This window comes from Cherax quadricarinatus, chromosome 15 (assembly GCF_038502225.1).
Source record: "Cherax quadricarinatus isolate ZL_2023a chromosome 15, ASM3850222v1, whole genome shotgun sequence".
Taxonomy (NCBI): Eukaryota; Metazoa; Arthropoda; class Malacostraca; order Decapoda; family Parastacidae; genus Cherax; species Cherax quadricarinatus.
In genome coordinates, this window is record NC_091306.1 from 40,200,777 (window position 1) to 40,220,903 (window position 20,127).

General features: G+C 38.6%; 1 protein-coding gene across 2 annotated transcripts in view; it reads left to right on the top strand.

The window, feature by feature from the left end:
- The window catches only part of LOC128703316 (peroxisomal Multifunctional enzyme type 2), a 52,847-nt gene that overhangs the window by 16,230 nt on the left and 16,490 nt on the right, over positions 1–20,127 (top strand). For both annotated transcript variants that reach the window (XR_008409234.2, XM_053797937.2), the window contains exons 5-10: positions 640–767; positions 4,354–4,470; positions 7,195–7,349; positions 11,885–11,962; positions 14,650–14,728; positions 16,123–16,283. Coding sequence is in view for 1 of the 2 variants with exons in the window: in XM_053797937.2 (XP_053653912.2) it covers positions 640–767; positions 4,354–4,470; positions 7,195–7,349; positions 11,885–11,962; positions 14,650–14,728; positions 16,123–16,283 (718 nt within the window). In the remaining variant the exon portion in view is untranslated. The remainder of the gene's footprint in view (positions 1–639; positions 768–4,353; positions 4,471–7,194; positions 7,350–11,884; positions 11,963–14,649; positions 14,729–16,122; positions 16,284–20,127) is intronic.

The following is a 20,127-nucleotide window of genomic DNA, read 5'->3' on the forward strand; positions in this document are numbered from 1 at the left end:
GCTACTACTTCACTTGTCCGTTGCATTCTTTCCTCTCCATTTTGTGATTATTTTTGTGCTGATAATTATTTTTAATACTTTGCATGTAAACTACGGTATGTTTTAGAGAAAAAATGTGAATGTGACAGTTATGAGTAGAAAGAGAGAGAAATGATGAGAGAGGGAAAGAAACTGGAGGAATATTTATAATTAAGTCTGCAAAAGCACCATCAGACTATTATGGGTTTGTATGTTATGTATGTAACAGTATGTAATGGAAAAAGATAACAAGGATGGTAATAGAATTGGCGAGTAGCTTGATATTTCAGTTATCATTTAAAAGACTTGAGTCCTGGAAATGGGAAGTACAATGCCTGCACTTTAAAGGAGTGGTTTGGGATATTGGCAGTTTGGAGGGATATGTTGTGTATCTTTATATGTGTATGCTTCTAAACTGTTGTATTCTGAGCACCTCTGCAAAAGCAGTGATAATGTGTGAGTGTGGTGAAAGTGTTGAATGATGATGAAAGTATTTTCTTTTTGGGGATTTTCTTTCTTTTTTGGGTCACCCTGCCTCGGTGGGAGACGACCGACTTGTTGAAAAAAAAAAAAAAATTTAAAAGACTTCTGCATGAAAGTGAATCCAATTTTTTTTTTCAGTGCTGCTAAACTTGGATTATTGGGCCTCAGCAATACTGTAGCAATTGAAGGTTATAAATATAACGTCCATTGCAACACCATAACACCTGTGAGTGGCACCCGTATGACAGAGGGTGTCCTACCACCAGGTTAGTGATACTTTAAATATAGTACAAGGTTATTAATGTATGAGTTCTTGAAGGTGTATAACATAATAAAAGTTTTTAAAGACATCATTTTTGGAGGATTTCCTTGGGAAGCAGAGATATATAAGAAAGGTGAAAGTGAATACTAGTCCTTGAAACATTGCTGTTTATTTACAAAAAGTAGTAGTAAAATAAACAGTTTTATGTACCAGTAATGGTTTCATCCTTTTTATGAGAGTTATTTCTGCAGTACATATATGGTATGTAAGGTGTTGAAAATTTCTCAGTATTGAAGATGAAGAAGTCTGTAGGATGTGCAGTATATAAACAAAGAACGTTATCCATAGCAGCAAAGAGGGAAATACAGTGGACCCCCGGTTAACGATATTTTTTCATTCCAGAAGTATGTTAAGGTGCCAGTACTGACTGAATTTGTTCCCATAAGGAATATTGTGGAGTAGATTAGTCCATTTCAGACCCTCAAACATACACGTACAAACGCACTTACATAAATACACTTACATAATTGGTTGCATTGGGAGGTGATCGTTAAGTGGGGGTCCACTGTATATGAGAGTATAGTGGTACCAATGCTCTTATATGGGTGTTAAGCATGGGTGGTGAATGTTGCAACAAGGAAAAGGCGGGAGGCAGTGAAGATGTTGTGTCTGAGGGCAATGTGTGGTGTGAATATTATGCAGAGAATCTGTAGCTTGGAGATTAGAAGGAGGTGCAGGGTTACTAAAAGTATTTTCCAGAGTACTGAAGAGGGGTTGTTGAGGCAATTTGGGCATTTATAGAGGATGGGACAAAGTAGAATGCCTTGGAAGGTGTATAAATCTGCAGTGGAAGAAAGGCAGGGTAGGGATCATCTTAGGAAAGTCGCTTTTGTGCGAGGGGCTTAGACTTCCAACAAGCTTTTGCGAGCGTGTTAGATTGGAGCGAAAGGAAGGAAATGGTTTTTGACTTGATGTGCTGTTGGAGTGTGAGCAAAGTAACGCTTATGAAGGAATTCAGGGAAACCAGTTAGCTGGTGGGCCGGCCGAACACATATTACACGACTCAAGAAATCGTAATGACACGATTGGAAATAAACTGCGGGTCCAATCCCGGCCGGGGGTATGGTTTACATATTACACGTCTCAGAATCGTTTCTCTTTACTTAGGGCAAAGGTTATAGGACATTCTGGCAGAGTGACAGGATGAAAGGATGTGGCACAAATGTTGCACATAGGATATTATCGAGGGTTTTGATATTTCCTCAACCACTTGTGGCCACATCCATCTCAAAGCTTTATCTTGGGGTCAACATCAGTTTCCTCGTAAAAGGGGAGTGTTAATTAATATGACATGACATCAGTGAATAGGATTGCAGAGCAAGTAGGCTTTAGAGTGGGTAGGGGATGTGTAGATCAAGCGTTTACATTCAAGCATATATGTGAACAGTATTTTGATAAAGGTAGAGAAGTTTTCATTGCATTTATGGATTTAGAAAAGGCACATGATAGAGTGGATAGGGGAGCAATGTGGCAGATGTTACAAGTGTATGGAATAGGTGGTAAGTTACTAAATGCTGTAAAGAGTATTTATGAGGATACTGAGGTTCGGGTTAGGGTGTGTAGAAGAGAGGGAGATTACTTCCCGGTAAAAGTAGGTCTTAGACAGGGATGTGTAATGTCACCCTGGTTGTTTAATATATTTATAGATGGGGTTGTAAAAGAAGTAAATACTAGGGTGTTGGGGAGAGGGTTGGGATTAAATTATGGGGAATCAAATATGAAATGGGAGTTGACACAGTTACATTTTGCTGATGATGCTGTGCTTATGGGAGATTCTAAAGAAAAGTTGCAAAGGTTAGTGGACAAGTTTGGGAGGGTGTGTAAAGGTAGAAAGTTGAAAGTGAACATAGATAAGAGTAAGGTGATGAGGGTATCAAACGATTTAGATAAAAAAAAATGGATATCACATTGGAGAGAGGGAGTAAGGAAGAAGTGAATGTTTTCATATATTTGGGAGTTGACGTGTCAGCAGATGGATTTATAAAGGATGAGGTTAATTATAGAATTGATGAAGGAAAAAAGGTGAGTGGTGCATTGAGGTATTTGTGGAGACAGAAAACGTTATCCATGTAGACAAAAAAAGGAATGTATAAAAGTATAGTGGTACCAACACTCTTATATGGGTGTGAAGCTTGGGTTTTAAATGCTGCAGCAAGGAGGTGGCTGGAGGCAGTGGAGATGTCCTGCCTAGGGGCAATGTGTGGTATAAATATTATGCAGAGAATTCGGAGTGTGAAAATTAGAAGAAGGTGTGGAGTTAATAAAAGTATTAGTCAGAGGGCTGAAGAGGGGTTGTTGAGGTGATTTGGTCATTTAGAGAGAATGGATCAAAGTAGAATGACTTGGAGAGCATATAAATCTGTAGGGGAAGGAAGGTGGGGTAGGGATTTTTCTCGAAAAGGTTGAAGGGAGGGGGTAAAGGAGGTTTTGTTGGTGAGGGGCTTGGAATTCCAGGAAGCATGCACGAGCGTGTTAGGAGTGAATGGAAACGAATGGTTTTTGGGACCTGATGAGCTGTTGGAATGTGAGCAGGGTAATATTTAGTGAAGGTATTCAGGATATTGGCAGTTTGGAGGGATATGTTGTGTATCTTTATACGTATATGCTTCTAAACTGTTGTATTCTGAGCACCTCTGCAAAAGCAGTGATAATGTGCGAGTGTGGTGAAAGTGTTGAATGATGATGAAAGTATTTTCTTTTTGGGGATTTTCTTTCTTTTTTGGGTCACCCTGCCTCGGTGGGAGACGGCCGACTTGTTGAAAAAAACAAACAAAAAAAAAAAAAAAAATTCAGGAAACTGGTTATTTTTATATAGCTGGACTTTAGTACTGGAAATGGGAAGTACAATGCCTGCACTTTAAAGGAGGGGTTTGGAAAATTGGCAGTTTGGAGGGATATGTTATATATCTTTATATACGCTTCTAAATTGTTGTATCTGGGCACCTCTGCAAAGACAGTGATTATGTGTGAGTGAGGTGAAAGTGTTAAATGATGAAAGAATTTTTTTCCTGGGGATTTTCTTTCTTTTTGGGTCACCCTGCCTCAGTGAGAGATGGCCGACTTGTTTAAAAAAAAAAAAAGAAAAGTAAATTAATCCTAGGTGTTAGCCACGCTGTTTGCTCTAGCTGGCACTCAATTGAACTGGTGCTCCCACAAGGTACTAAATGATCCCAGATCTTTTTAATACTACACACACACTTGATTGTTAAGACCCATTCTGTATTGACCAGGCATCTCAGGCCAGTTGTGCCAAATTTGGAGGCAGGAAAAATAAAACGTTTATCTACATTAGGAGCGCTAGTTGTGAAAACGTAGAACTGCATTTGGACAGTTAAGGGCTTAATTTTCACATTTCGTCCTATCTGCTTGATGCAAGCCAGTTATAAAATATTTCTTGTTATTGGCATTATCCTGCCACTAATATATTAAGAGAGTAGTTTCCATGCATCATTTTCATTTTTTTTGTATCTGTATGAATCATATAAAATTGTAATTCACTTTTAATTTACATTAGCATTCTTTCATCTCAGAAATGTTTGACGAACTGAAGCCGGAATTTGTGGCTCCACTGGTGTTGTGGTTGTGTCATGAAGACTGTGAAGACAGCGGTGGACTTTACAAGGCTGCTGGTGGATGGTATGGAAAGTGTAAGTGTGTGCTGCCATGCAGATCTGTATATTGTGTTGTATTTCAGAGCAGATTTCAACATTACAATAAGGTGTCTTGCTTTATGCAGTAGATGCATTCTGATCACATGGCAATTGTACTAAGCTCAGGCAGGATGTCAGTACTTCAGTATGCTTTGTGAAAAGCACTGATCACATATGGTGAATGTATATTGTATATAGTTACTGAAAGAAATGGGACACTGCTTAATATCAAATTCACATAAAGTGAGGGAAATTTATATTGTTTTTTCATGCAGTATTTGTGATTGTTTTATATAATAATAATAATCCTTCTTATAGGTAGTAGGTTGGTAGACAGCAACTGCCCAGGGAGGTACTACCGTCCTGCCAAGTGAGTGTAAAACGGAAACCTGTAATTGTTTTACATGATGGTAGGATTGCTGGTGTCCTTTTTTCTGTCTCATAAACATGCAAGATTTCAGGTACGTCTTGCTACTTCTACTTACACTTAGGTCACACTACACATACATGTACAAGCATATATATACACACCCATCTGGGCTTTCTTCTATTTTCTTTCCAGTTCTTGTTCTTGTTTATTTCCTCTTATCTCCATGGGGAAGTGGAACAGAATTCTTCCTCCGTAAACCATGCGTGTTGTAAGAGGCGACTAAAATGCTGGGAGCAAGGGCCTAGTAACCCCTTCTCCTGTATAAATTACTAAATTTAAAAAGAGAAACTTTCGTTTTTCTTTTTGGGCCACCCTGCCTTGGTGGGATGCGGCTGGTTTGTTGAAAAAAAAAAAATCCTCCTGTGTAGTAGGTTGGTAGACAGCAGCTGCCCAGGGAGATACTACCGTCCTGTCAAGTGAATGTAAAATGGAAGCCTGTAATTGTTTTGCATGATGGTAGGATTACTGGTGTCTATTTTTGGTCTCATAAATATGCAAGATTTCAGGTATATGTCTTGCTACTTCTACTGACACTTAGGTCACACTACACATGCATGTACAAGCATATATATACTCACCCCTCTGACTTTTCTTCTATTTTCTTGCTAGTTCTTGTTCTTGTTTGTTTCCTCTTATCTCCATGGGGAAGTGGAACAGAATTCTTCCTCCATAAGCCATGCATGTCGTAAGAGATGACTAAAATGCCTGGAGCGAGGAGCTTGTAACCCCTTCTCCTGTATATATTACTAAATGTAAAAGGGGAAACTTTTGTTTTTCCTCTTGGGCCACCCCGCCTCGGTGGGATATGGCTGGTGTTAAAAAAAAAAAAGCAATCCTTCTGTGTAGTAGGTTGGTAATCAGCAGCTGCCCAGGGAGATACTACCATCCCATCAAGTGAATGTAAAATGGAAGCCTGTAATTGTTTTGCATGATGGTAGGATTACTGGTGTCTTTTTTCTGTCTTATAAACATGCAAGTTTTCAGGCATGTCTTACTACTTCTTACTAGTAAGTTGGTAGTAACCCCTTCTCCTGTATACATTACTAAATTTAAAAAGAGTAATTTATAGTATCCCACCGAGGCCGTATCCCAGCCTGCCTCTGAGAGATATGGCTGGTTTGTTGAAAAAAAAAAATAATAGGTGGCTGGAGGCCATGGAGGTTTCTTGTTTAAGGGTGTTGTGTGGTGTGAATTTTATGCAGAGAATTTGGAGTATGAAGGGATTCAGGGAAACTGGTTAGCTGGACTTGAGTCGTGGAAATGGGAAGTACAGTGCCTGCATTTTCAAGGAGGGAATTGGGATATTGGCTGCTTGGAGTGACATCTAAACTGTCGTATCTGGGCGCTCCTGGCCCTGCCTCTTCACTGGTCGCTACTAGGTCACTTTCTCCCTTCTCTGTGAGCTTTATCATATCTCTTCTTAAAGCTATGTATGGATCCTGCCTCCACTATATCACTTTCCAGACAGTGATTATGTGTGATTGATGGTGAAAGTGTTGAATGATGGTTAAAGTGTTTCTTTCATTTTTGGGGTCATCCTGCCTCGGTGGGAGATGGCCGATGTGTTGAAAAAAGAGAAAATATGGAATCTAGATGAATATGTTGAACCTTAGTGAGAGGCATTCATGAATGTATGAATTAGCCTTGTGTACTTAAGTGGATCTGATTTCCATTGCTTCCTAAGTTACACTAGCCAGCAAAATTTAGTCATAATTTAACTTTTTATCCATTTCAGAAATCAAGTTGGCTGTTTTAAGCTAAGTTTGATGCACTGATCATTAATCTGAGCTTGTTTAGTCTGTCATTTAAAATTTTTAAAATTGTATGATAAATAATTTGTCTAGTTAAAGCTGGAGAGCCATATGATAAATGTTGCCTAACAGTCATAAATATTAAGTGTGATTTACAAAGTCATACAAACATATTTGCATCACAGTTTTTTAGTTCAATTTCAAGTTCAGTATTACTTTCCCACACATGTCCAGCAGTAATCTGCCATCCAACTTACCTTAAAGTTTCCCTTGTATCTTTTAGCTATGGGGCTCCAAGTTCAGATTTGTATTCAGCATCTCATTATTAGACAGATACACACACAAACATAAACTTAGACCTTGGTTGACCAGTGTTATTGAATGAAAGGATAATAATCAGACATAGTATATGTTTCTTTTGTATTGAAACACTGAACTTAATTTTAATCTATTTCACATGGTTTGCTGAACTTTTGACTTCAAAGAGGAAAGGTGCAAAATACCTTTTTAATCACTAAATAATTACTGTTGTTTTAATAGTTAGATGGGAATTAACTGAAGGACTTGTGTGCCAAAAGTCACAAGAGGCCTTGGTTACGCCTGAGGAAGTTCGTGACAATTGGGAAAAGATAATAGATTTTAAAGGGGCTCATCATCCAGCATCCACCTATGAAGATTCTGCATTACTTGCTATGGTGAGATATATGTGAGATATATATCTGTTGGAGTGTGAGCAGGGTAATATTTAGTGAAGGGATTCAGGGAAACCGGTTATTTTCATATAGTCGGACTTGAGTCCTGGAAATGGGAAGTACAATGCCTGCACTTTAAAGGAGGGGTTTGGGATATTGGCAGTTTGGAGGGATATGTTGTGTATCTTTATACATATATGCTTCTAAACTGTTGTATTCTGAGCACCTCTGCAAAAACAGTGATTATGTGTGAGTGTGGTGAAAGTGTTGAATGATGATGAAAGCATTTTCTTTTTGGGGATTTTCTTTCTTTTTTGGGTCACCCTGCCTCGGTGGGAGACGGCCGACTTGTTGAAAAAAAAATATTAGTATGTATATATAAACAGCTATTGGAGGATAGATGGGCTAATGAGAGCATAGGCAATGGGGTCGAAGAGGTATGGGGTAGGTTTAAAAATGTAGTGTTGGAGTGTTCAGCAGAAGTTTGTGGTTACAGGAAGGTGGGTGCGGGAGGGAAGAGGAGCGATTGGTGGAATGATGATGTAAAGAGAGTAGTAAGGGAGAAAAAGTTAGCATATGAGAAGTTTTTACAAAGTAGAAGTGATGCAAGGAGGGAAGAGTATATGGAGAAAAAGAGAGAGGTTAAGAGAGTGGTGAAGCAATGTAAAAAGAGAGCAAATGAGGGAGTGGGTGAGATGTTATCAACAAATTTTGTTGAAAATAAGAAAAAGTTTTGGAGTGAGATTAACAAGTTAAGGAAGCCTAGAGAACAACTGGATTTGTCAGTTAAAAATAGGAGAGGAGAGTTATTAAATGGAGAGTTAGAGGTATTGGGAAGATGGAGGGAATATTTTGAGGAATTGTTAAATGTTGATGAAGATAGGGAAGCTGTGATTTCGTGTATAGGGCAAGGAGGAATAACATCTTGTAGGAGTGAGGAAGAGCCAGTTGTGAGTGTGGGGGAAGTTCGTGAGGCAGTAGGTAAAATGAAAGGGGGTAAGGCAGCCGGGATTGATGGGATAAAGATAGAAATGTTAAAAGCAGGTGGGGATATAGTTTTGGAGTGGTTGGTGCAATTATTTAATAAATGTATGGAAGAGGGTAAGGTACCTAGGGATTGGCAGAGAGCATGCATAGTTCCTTTGTATAAAGGCAAAGGGGACAAAAGAGAGTGCAAAAATTATAGGGGGATAAGTTTGTTGAGTGTACCTGGTAAAGTGTATGCTAGAGTTATTATTGAAAGAATTAAGAGTAAGACGGAGAATAGGATAGCAGATGAACAAGGAGGCTTTAGGAAAGGTAGGGGGGGTGTGGACCAAGTGTTTACAGTGAAACACATAGGTGAACAGTATTTAGATAAGGCTAAAGAGGTCTTTGTGGCATTTATGGATTTGGAAAAGGCGTATGACAGGGTGGATAGGGGGGCAATGTGGCAGATGTTGCAGGTGTATGGTGTAGGAGGTAGGTTACTGAAAGCAGTGAAGAGTTTTTACGAGGATAGTGAGGCTCAAGTTAGAGTATGTAGGAAAGAGGGAAATTATTTCCCAGTAAAAGTAGGCCTTAGACAAGGATGTGTGATGTCACCGTGGTTGTTTAATATATTTATAGATGGGGTTGTAAGAGAAGTAAATGCGAGGGTCTTGGCAAGAGGCGTGGAGTTAAAAGATAAAGAATCTCACATAAAGTGGGAGTTGTCACAGTTGCTCTTTGCTGATGACAATGTGCTCTTGGGAGATTCTGAAGAGAAGTTGCAGAGATTGGTGGATGAATTTGGTAGGGTATGCAAAAGAAGAAAATTAAAAGTGAATACAGGAAAGAGTAAGGTTATGAGGATAACAGAAAGATTAGGTGATGAAAGATTGGATATCAGATTGGAGGGAGAGGGTATGGAGGAGGTGAATGTATTCAGATATTTGGGAGTGGAGGTGTCAGCGGATGGGTCTATGCAAGATGAGGTGAATCATAGAATTGATGAGGGGAAAAGGGTGAGTGGTGCACTTAGGAGTCTGTGGAGACAAAGAACTTTGTCCTTGGAGGCAAAGAGGGGAATGTATGAGAGTATAGTTTTACCAATGCTCTTATATGGGTGTGAAGCATGGGTGATGAATGTTGCAGCGAGGAGAAGGCTGGAGGCAGTGGAGATGCCATGTCTGAGGGCAATGTGTGGTGTGAATATAATGCAGAGAATTCGTAGTTTGGAAGTTAGAAGGAGGTGCGGGATTACCAAAACTGTTGTCCAGAGGGCTGAGGAAGGGTTGTTGAGGTGGTTCGGACATGTGGAGAGAATGGAGCGAAACAGAATGACTTCAAGAGTGTATCAGTCTGTAGTTGAAGGAAGATGGGGTATGGGTCGGCCTAGGAAAGGTTGGAGGGAGGGGGTAAAGGAGGTTTTGTGTACGAGGGGCTTGGACTTCCAGCAGGCATGCGTGAGCGTGTTTGATAGGAGTGAATGGAGACAAATGGTTTTTAATACTTGACGTGCTGTTGGAGTGTGAGCAAAGTAACATTTATGAAGGGGTTCAGGGAAACCGGCAGGCCGGACTTGAGTCCTGGAGATGGGAAGTACAGTGCCTGCACTCTGAAGGAGGGGTGTTAATGTTGCAGTTTAAAAACTGTAGTGTAAAGCACCCTTCTGGCAAGACAGTGATGGAGTGAATGATGGTGAAAGTTTTTCTTTTTTGGGCCACCCTGCCTTGGTGGGAATCGGCCAGTGTGATAATAAAAATAATAATAATAAAAATTTATATATATACAGGTACCATCCGACTTATGACCAAGCTTGGTTCCGACCAGCCGGTCGTAAGGCAAAATGGACGTAAGTTGATCCTTACTGCTGAATATCAACATCACACTTCTGTAATGATTTTATTTTTTTGTTTTATTTTGGTATTTCATTTTTTAGTTTACTTTTTATGCTGTTAGTACTGTATTTTATACTGTTAGGTTTAGGATAAACACTGTGTACAACACAAACAGTTGTTTATTTCCCAGAAATTTTGCATAAAAAGCATGGTCGTAAGTCGAGTGGTCATATGTCGAGCAGATTGTAAGTCGGATGGTAAGTGTATATAACTTATCATTTATGTTCTTAATTGTGTTATTTAACCCTTTGACTGTCGCGGCCGTATATATATGTTTGCGGGGTACCGTGTTTGACGTATATATACTCATAAATTCTAGCGGCTTCAAATCAGGCAGGAGAAAGCTAGTAGGCCCACATGTGAGAGAATGGGTCTGTGTGGTCAGTGTGCACCACATAAAAAAAATCCTGGAGCATGCAGTGCATAATGAGAAAAAAAAACTCCGACCGTTTTTTTTAATTAAAATGCCGACTTTGTGGTCTATTTTCGTATAGTATTTGTGGTTGTATTCTCGTTTTCATGGTCTCATTTGATAGAATGGAAACTATATTATAGAAATGGAGGTGATTTTGATTAATTTTACTATAAAAAGAACCTGGAAATGGAGCACAAAGTACAGGAAATGTTTGATTTTTGCCGATGTTCAAAAGTAAACAAATGATGTCATTGTCCAATAAATGTCCAAATAGCCATTCTAATACGCAGTCATGAATGGGTTGATGTAATTTTTACAATTATTACAGTATTGCAGTAGTCTGCATAACAGTAAATCTTCTATTTTTTGTTTGAATAAAATTTCAAAATAAAAAGCAAGAGTAATATCACAGGGACCTGGAGACATGACTGATGAACAAAGAAAATGTTATTTTAGAGCCAGGAATGTCTGCATTGTTCATTCTGGACCTTATTTTGAAATTGTCGTATTTTTTAATTTTCGTGAAATTGGCCAAATTGCAAATTTCTGACCATGTTATTGGGTAGTTGAAATCGGTAAATGGGCAGTTTCTTGTACTCAATCGATAGAAAAAATAGAGTTCTGAAGAAATAGTTATGAGTTTGGTTGACTGGAATAACGGAATTAGCCGAAAATAGGGCTCAAAGTGGGCGAAATTGCCGATTTTTAAATATTGCCGAAGTCGCTAACTTCGCGAGAGCGTAATTCCGTCAGTTTTCCATCAAATTTCGTTTTTTTGGTGTCTTTACAATCGGGAAAAGATTCTCTATCATTTCATAAGAAAAAATAATTTTTTTTTTTTTTTTAAATTTTGCGACACCAGGAGACACCTCAGGATTTGGGGTTGCGACAGTCAAAGGGTTAATACTGCTTGTCTTAATAAGGTGTTTTTAAAAATGTTAATACTGTATATATTTTATTATCAATCTAGTAGCTTATACTATTCACCTTTAATAAAAGTTCAGGTTTTTATAATGGTTATATAATATAATGGCTAATTTCTCTAGTTCGTAGTTTTTCATATTGATGGCAGGAAATATTTCCTGGTAGCATGAGCATGGTCATATTCACTGCCATTGTCTGCCATATCTGTCTCTGTAGTAATCACCTTAATAAGAGCTTCACCTAAGACTTCAGTGTAATTTTTGTCTTCAGTAATATCTTCATTTCACTTTCACTATATCTAGAGTTGAATAATGGACTGCATTTCAATTTTCCACCAGGCTCTCCAAGGAAATAGAGGAAACTCTAAGGTGAAAACTAACCCCACTGCTGCTTCCTCTGCCTCACTTACTGGACCTGTGAGTTAATATTTAAGTTACCTTTATCACGTTCTTTCTCTTTTCAAACTTGAGTCCTGGAGGTGGGAAGTATAGTGCCTGCACTCTGAAGGAGGGGTGTTGAAGTTGCAGTTTTATAACTGTAGTGTAAATATGCCTCTGGCAAGACAGTGATGGAGCAAATGCTGACGAAAGTGTTCCTTATTTTACGGGTCACCCTGCCTTGGTGGGAGACGGCTGATGTATTAATAAAAAATAAAAAGTTTCTTCTGTTTAGGGGAGTAAGATTAAAAATGTTTAAATATTCACATACATTTGATGGAATACAAGTTAGTGTTGTATGAACCTGGTTGTTGCGGTTTTTACTGGCATGACGAGCTGGATAACAAATTAGTTCAAATTACAAATAAATTGAGAAACTGTAGGTATATTATCTAAAATTGTCTATTATGCCCCCAGTCTGTACTACTAACACTCCTCTCTCATTTACCCATATTTCACGTATGGAATTTGTGTTTGAAGTTCTAGTTTGAACACAAAATCTCTGCTGTCAACCTATAACCAATTACAGTGGACCCCCGCATAACGATGGCATCACATAGCGATTTTTCCGCATACCGATTACTTTTATCGCAAAATTTTTGCCGCGCATACCGATTAAAAACCCGCTTACCGATTTTCGTCCGAGACGCGTCCAATGTGCCCTCAGCCAGCCTCACATGTGCCGGCTGTCCCATTGTTTACCAGCCAGCCTCCGCGGTAACATCCAAGCATACACTCGGAATATTTCGTATTATTACAGTGTTTTCGGTGCTGTTTCTGGAAAATAAGTGACCATGGGCCCCAAGAAAGCTTCTAGTGCCAACCCTGTGGTAAAAAGGGTGAGAATTAGTATGGAAATTAAGAAAGATTTTGAAGGGTTTGGGGCTAACCCTGAGAAGCCTATGCCAGTTGTGGAATCCATTGTGCCTACTTCAAAGATTAAGGAAATGTGTGCACAGTGGGTTGAACTGCAAACCTTTATAGATGAAAATCACCCTGACACAGCTGTTGCAAGCCATGCTGGTGACTATTTCAATGACAATGTTGTGGCCCATTTTAGACAAATCGTAAAGGAACGGGAGGTACAGAGCTCTATGGACAGATTTGTGCGACAGAGGTCCAGTGACTCTCAAGCTGGTCCTAGTGGCATTAAAAGAAGAAGGGAAGTAACCCCGGAAAAGGACTTGCTACCTCAAGTCGTAATGGAAGGGGATTCCCCTTCTAAACAGTAAGAAGATAATGCTCTCCCCTCCTCCCATCCCATCAATCATCACCAGATCTTCAATAAAAGTAAGTGTCATGTAATTGTGCATGCCTTTTTCAGTTTGTGTGTATTAAAATTAACATTTCATGTGGTAAAAAAAAAATTTTTTCATACTTTTGGGCGTCTTTCACGGATTAATTTTATTTCCATTATTTCTTATGGGGAAAATTCATTCGCATAACGATTATTTCGCATAACAATTATCCCTCTTGCACGGATTAAAATCGTTAACCGGGGGTCCACTGTATCACACAACAAAAGGAAGTTATCAGAACCATCACAAGCTCATATTTCAGGCAACACAAGATAATGAAAGTAACAAAATTCTAGGCAATGAAGGATTAGATATCAGATTGGAGGGAGTATGAAGGACGTGAATGTATTTGGATATTTAGGAGTGCACATACTGGCAGATGGGTCACAAAAAATGAGGTGCATCAGAATAGACAGAGGGGAAAGGTACATGATATGTTGAGACATTTGTGAGAAGAAAAGTTTATGTATAGAGGTAAAGTGGAGAATGTACTAGAGTATAGTTATACAATTTTATATGGGTACAAGGCGAGGGCTTTTTTAAATGTTGCAGTGAGGAGGTTGGTGTGAATGTTGTGCAGAGAATTTTTAGTGTGGAGGATAGAAGATGGTGCATGATTACCAAAAGTATAGTTCAGAGGGCTGTAGAGGGATTGTTGAAGTGGTTTGGGCATGTATGGTGGATAGGGCAGAATTTGATGACTAAGAGTGTATATAATCTGGGATGGAAGGAAGGAGCAGGTAGCAGTTGTCCCAGGAAGGGATGGAGGGAGGGGTGAAGGAGGTTTTGAGTGCTAGGGGCTTGAACATCCAACAGGCTTGTGTGAGCTTGTTTGATTGGAGCAAGTGGAGACAATTGATTTTCATGGCTTAACTTCCTGTTGGAGTGCAACCAAGTTAACATTTATGAAGGGATTTAGGCAAACCAGTTAGCCAGACTTGAGTCCTGGCAATGGGAAGTACAGTGCCTGCACTCTTAAGGAGGGTTGGAGATATTTGCAGTTTTGAACTGTAGTATTGGTGCCAATCTGGCAAGACAGTGATAGAGTGAGAGTTGGTGAGTGCTTCTTCTCTTTTGGGTCACCCTGCCTCAGTGGGAGATGGCAGGATGACAGTTTTTATGGATCTTTGTTCACTAAACAAATTCTTAAAAAATTATTTCTTATGTAAGTGTATTATTTTTATCTTTATATATACATACTGCACTTTGAACTTGCTTACAAAAATATGGAGTGTTCTGTAATATAGAATACAGTACTGTATTTTTTGCAAATGCACCTGCTAATTCTGCTACTGCTTGTGCTACAAGTACTGCTGTATACATAATTGATAGCATCATAGATATTAAAATTTTCATTTTTTTTATCAGCTCTCTGCAGTTGGAGTAAATTTAAAGGCAAGAAGCTTCACATACAATGCAAAAGATGTTATCTTATACGCACTTGGAGGTAAGAAGAGAAATTTGAATTCTTAGGTTTAAATTAAATTCAGTAAAAAAAAAGTTTGTGAACTATGTATAAAATAAGGTTTAAATTGGTGGACCTCATTGCTTAAAGATTTCACTTTGTGAGCAGTACTGTATTTGATACAAACATAGTGTAACATAGTGGTTCAGTTCTAAAATAGGCCACTAGTATGAAGCTAGTGCTTCATACTTCTGAAACTGGTTTATTTATTGTGCTATTTCTTTCTGAAATTGATTCCTGATCTGTGACTTGCTTTTTGATTTTTGACTGCCAGGTATGTTTTGTATTTTAGATGACCAATTTTTATTACAGAGGGCCTCACATTCCATACTAGTTTTTTTATCCATGACCTTTGTGGAATGCATCCCTCATAAATCATGAATGACTGCAGGATAGTTGTTGTGAAGAAAGCTGGCAACCTTTCATGTCACATTGTCCTTCAATGAGATGACAAAATGCATGTAATGAATGTGAATCAATTACAGCAGGCATGTGTGAGCATGTTAGAAAGAAGTGAGTGAAGATAAATGGGCCTTGGGACTTGATGAGCTGTTGGAATGTGGGCAGGGTAATATTCAGGAAAACTGGTTAGCTAGACTTGAGTCCTGGAGGTGAGAAGTACAGTGCTTACACTCCAAAGGAGGGGTTTGTGATATTTGCTGTTTAGAGGGACATTTAAACTGTTGTATATACAGTACATGCCTCTGGCAAGGCAGTGTTAGTGTGAACAATGGTAAAAGTGTTTCTTTTTTTGGATCACCTTGTCTCAGTGGGAGATGGCAAGTGTGTTAAAAAGAAGTGCATTCTCATTATGTACTGATTTCTACACAAAACTAAAAGTTTTTTGTAGAGGTATCAAAAAAGGAAGTGAATCACAGATTAAATTAAACATAGATTTTTAAGCTTTTACCTGCATAGGTAGTTTTCACCTTAAAATGAGTTGCTTTCTCAAGAAACATCTGTAAAACAAATTTACATCTGAAAAATGCTGCGAATTAATGTTGGGAATGTGTTCCTTCATTGCATCACCTTGCCTCTGTGGGAGATCGCCTTGGAGGTAAAAAATAAACGTTATGCTGTATGAATTTTTATAAGGCTCATAACTGGAATATCTCTACAGGTTTTTTTATTTATTTTTTAAACTGCAACCCATTAAAAGTGGAGTTTATTAAATTGCTGAAAACAGCTTGTGATGACTGTTTAAGTGTGTAGTGTATAAGGAACAACATCCTGGCTGAAGAGTGCAGCTTCTGGGTGGATGAAGAGAATTGAAAAAACTTGAAACTGACCACAGGGAAACAAATGTTAATTTATGACATTTTATTACACAAGAGGTAGTTGCATTTGTTATACAGTAAGTGCAACTGATTTTGCAGTTGGTGTGTCTACTGAGGATGAGAATGGTCTTCAGTTCTTGTATGAGAACAGTGAGGACTTTTCTCCATTACCAACCTTTGGTATTGTGCCATCACAAGCCACCATGATGGGTGGAGAACTCTGGAGTCAGATTCCTGGCTGGCCGGTTGATTTTACAAAGGTAAGCAGGATGCGTGAGCATGTTGCCGTTTGGAGAGTCATTTAAATATGATGTTTTCACACTTCTGGCAAAGCAGCCAGTTTGAATAATGGTGAATTTGCTTTTTTTTGGGGGTCATCCCACCTGGGTGAGAAGTGGCCAGTGTGATTAAACAAAAAAATGTATTTTGCCATTCTACCTATACTTTCTACTACTGAATATTTTTAAACAATTCATGTGCAACTAAGTCTAAGCATCAAGCATTTATCTACTGTACTCATACATTCTCAAGCAGACTGCTCTAATTATCACTACATGCTTCATGTTACATCATAAACATGTGTATGTTTTTATTTTTAAAACATAAATTACATATTGTTATTCTGCTATTTAAAGAAAACTCAACTAAATGTTCCTCATTGTTGTTTACAAGAAGTGATTCAACCTGTCTTACAATGTCTTGGCTCTAAATTCTCTAAACATTTATGTAATTCCTCTTCAAGTTAAAATTATGGATGGACCTTAAAAGTAGCACTAATTCCTCAGAATGGGTGTTGTTAATTTTCTATGTTTTGTGCAAATTTAATAAAGTTTCCAATTATCATTACCTGACATTAAGAGAAATTATCTTTCAACAAACCATTTGTAGCTCAAAAAGAAAAACGAAAGTTACTCTTTTTAAATTTAGTAATATATACAGAAGGGGTTACTAGCCTCTGGCTCCTGGCATTTTAGTCACTTCTGACGACACGCATGGCTTACATAGGAAGAATTCTGTTTCACTTCCTCTTGGAGATAAGTGGAAATAAACAAGAAGAAGAACTAGTAAGAAAATAGAAGAAAATCTAGAGGAGTTGGTATGTATATGCTTGTACATGCACTTGTAGTGTGACTTAAGTGTAAGTAGAAGTAGCAGGATGTACCTGAAGCCTTGTATGTTAATGAGACAGATAAGATACCAGCAATCCTACCATCATGTAAAACAATTACAGGTTTCCGTTTCACACTCACTTGGCAGGATGGTACTTCCCTGGGTGGTTGCTGTCTACCAACCTGCTGCCTCCCGTTAAGAAAATGGTGACCACTAATTTAAAAAAGGCTGATCATTTCCTTTAAAAGGCTTTCTTTTATGAGGTAAAATAATGCGAGATGATATCAATCCATCCCCATTCTTTGAGCAGTTCTTGTGCACCTGTAACAAAAGCTTCCTCATTACTCTCTCTCTTGGTAATTGATCATCAATACAATGTTTAAATATCACTCTGGTACTTTAAACAGGTAGACCCCTCTTATACAGTTGGTTAGGTTCTGGGCTGCCACTCTTTCACTCGACAGTGAAAATCACTGTAAAGTGAAACATCTGCTAAGATTGGGATGATGTGCAAAGCATGTAAAGTGAAAATATAGTTGTTATCAGGAATTTTAAAGTGAAACCTACGCTTATCAGTATGACATTAAGGAAATATCAGGGAAGACCTCAACAATGTCTCCCATGGAGTGTTTATGCTAGAGATGGAAAAAGATGTGCATTTTATATACCAATAAAGTAGTAATAATAAATATAGTCTAATGTGTAGCATGTTGGTAGACAGCAACCACCCAGGGAGGTACTACCGTCCTGCCAAGTGAGTGTAAAACGAAAGCCTGTGATTGTTTTACATGATGGTAGGATTGCTGGTGTCCTTTTTTCTGTCTCATGAACATGCAAGATTTCAGGTACGTCTTGCTACTTCTACTTACACTTAGGTCACACTACACATACATGTACAAGCGTATATATACATACCCCTCTGGGTTTTCTTTTATTTTCTTTCTAGTTCTTGTTCTTGTTTATTTCCTCTTATCTCCATGGGGAAGTGGAACAGAATTCTTCCTCCGTACGCCATGCGTGTTGTAAGAGGCAACTAAAATGCCGGGAGCAAGGGGCTAGTAACCCCTTCTCCTGTATATATTACTAAATGTAAAAGGAGAAACTTTTGTTTTTCCTTTTGGGCCACCCCGCCTCGGTGGGATACGGCCGATGGGTTGAAAGAAAGAAAGTGTAGCATGTTGGTAGACAGCAACCACCCAGTGAGGTACTACCATCCTCTTGTAGTAGGTTGGTAGACAGCAACCACCCAGTGAGGTACTGCCATCCTGTTGTAGTAGGTTGGTAGACAGCAACCACCCAGTGAGGTACTACCATCCTGTTGTAGTAGGTTGGTAGACAGCAACCACCCAGTGAGGTACTACCATCCTGTTGTAGTAGGTTGGTAGACAGCAACCACCCAGTGAGGTACTACCATCCTGTTGTAGTAGGTTGGTAGACAGCAACCACCCAGTGAGGTACTACCATCCTGTTGTAGTAGGTTGGTAGACAGCAACCACCCAGGGTCCAGATGAGTGAAAGACGGAAACCTGTATTTGTTTTACATGAGGGTAGGAGAGCTGATGACTTTTTTCTGTCTTGTAAACACGCATGATAACAGGTATACCTTGATACTTTTACTTACATTAGGTCACACTACACTTGCATGTACATGTTTATGTATATGCACTCATCTAAGTTTTCTTTGATTTTTTCTTAATAGTTCTTGTTCTCATTATTTCCCTCTCATATCCATGGGGAAGTGAAATAAGAATCTTTTCTCCATAAGCCATGCATGTTGTGAAAGTCAACTCAAATGTCAGGAGCAATGGACATCCTAGGGAAGGATGGAGGGAAGGTGTAAAAGAGGTTTTGTGTGCAATGGATTTGGACATACAGCAGGCATGTGTGAGTGTGTTAGATAGGAGTGATTGGAGATGAATGGTTTTTGGGACTTGACATTCTGTTGGAGTGTGAGTAGGGTAATATTTTGTGAAGGGATTCAGGAAAACCAGTTAGCCAGACTTGAATCCTGGAGGTGGGAAATACAATGCCTGCACTTTAAAGGAGGGTTTGGGATATTTACTGTTTGGAGTGACACCTAAACTGTTGTATCTGAGTGCCCCTTCAAAGACAATGATTGTGTGAATGATGGTGAAAGTGTTGAATGATAGTGAAAATGTTTCACCTGCCTTGGTGGGGGATGGCTGACACGTTAAAATAAATGTTGAAGTATTATTACGGATACACTATGATGATAGTGATGAAAGTCTCTGAGCTAAATTACTGTGAAACAGTTTTATGTATGTTATTTCTACAAGTGTATGCATGAGGCTTGATACTGGCATATTAATATCTTGCATTAGAATTTATGCACATCTGGTAATGGGATTCTTACTAGTAATGCATGCATAAGTATGTATATGGAGATAGAGGACATGCCTGGTGATTTGGGATTATGCTCCTATAATAATGTCCATTGAAGTACAATGAATCTCATTGGTGGCAACTGACATGCTTGCATATATTAGTGGTCAGACAGTAGAGTAGATGTAGTCTTTTGTTTCATTATACAGTATTTAGAATATTTTTCAGGTTTTAATTTGAGAAGGTGTACATTATCAGATTGAATTTAGCTTTCTGTATACAAATAAATATAGTATTCTGAAAGATCATTGTTTAACCCTTTCAGGGTTGGTGCCGTACTAGTACGGCTTGCACGCCAGGGTTAGTGCCGTATTAGTACGCATAAATTCTAGTGCCTTCAAATCTAGCCAGAGAAAGCTGGTAGGCCTACATATGAAAGAATGGGTCTATGTGGTCATTGTGCACAGTATAAAAAAAATCCTGCAGCACACGGTGCATAATGAGAAAAAAAAACTCCGACCGTGTTTTTTGCTTTAAAACAGTGACTTTGCAGTGTATTTTCGTATGCTATTTATGGTTGTATTCTATTTTTCCTGGTCTCATTTTATAGAATGGAAGACTTATTACAGAAATTGAGATGATTTTGATTGG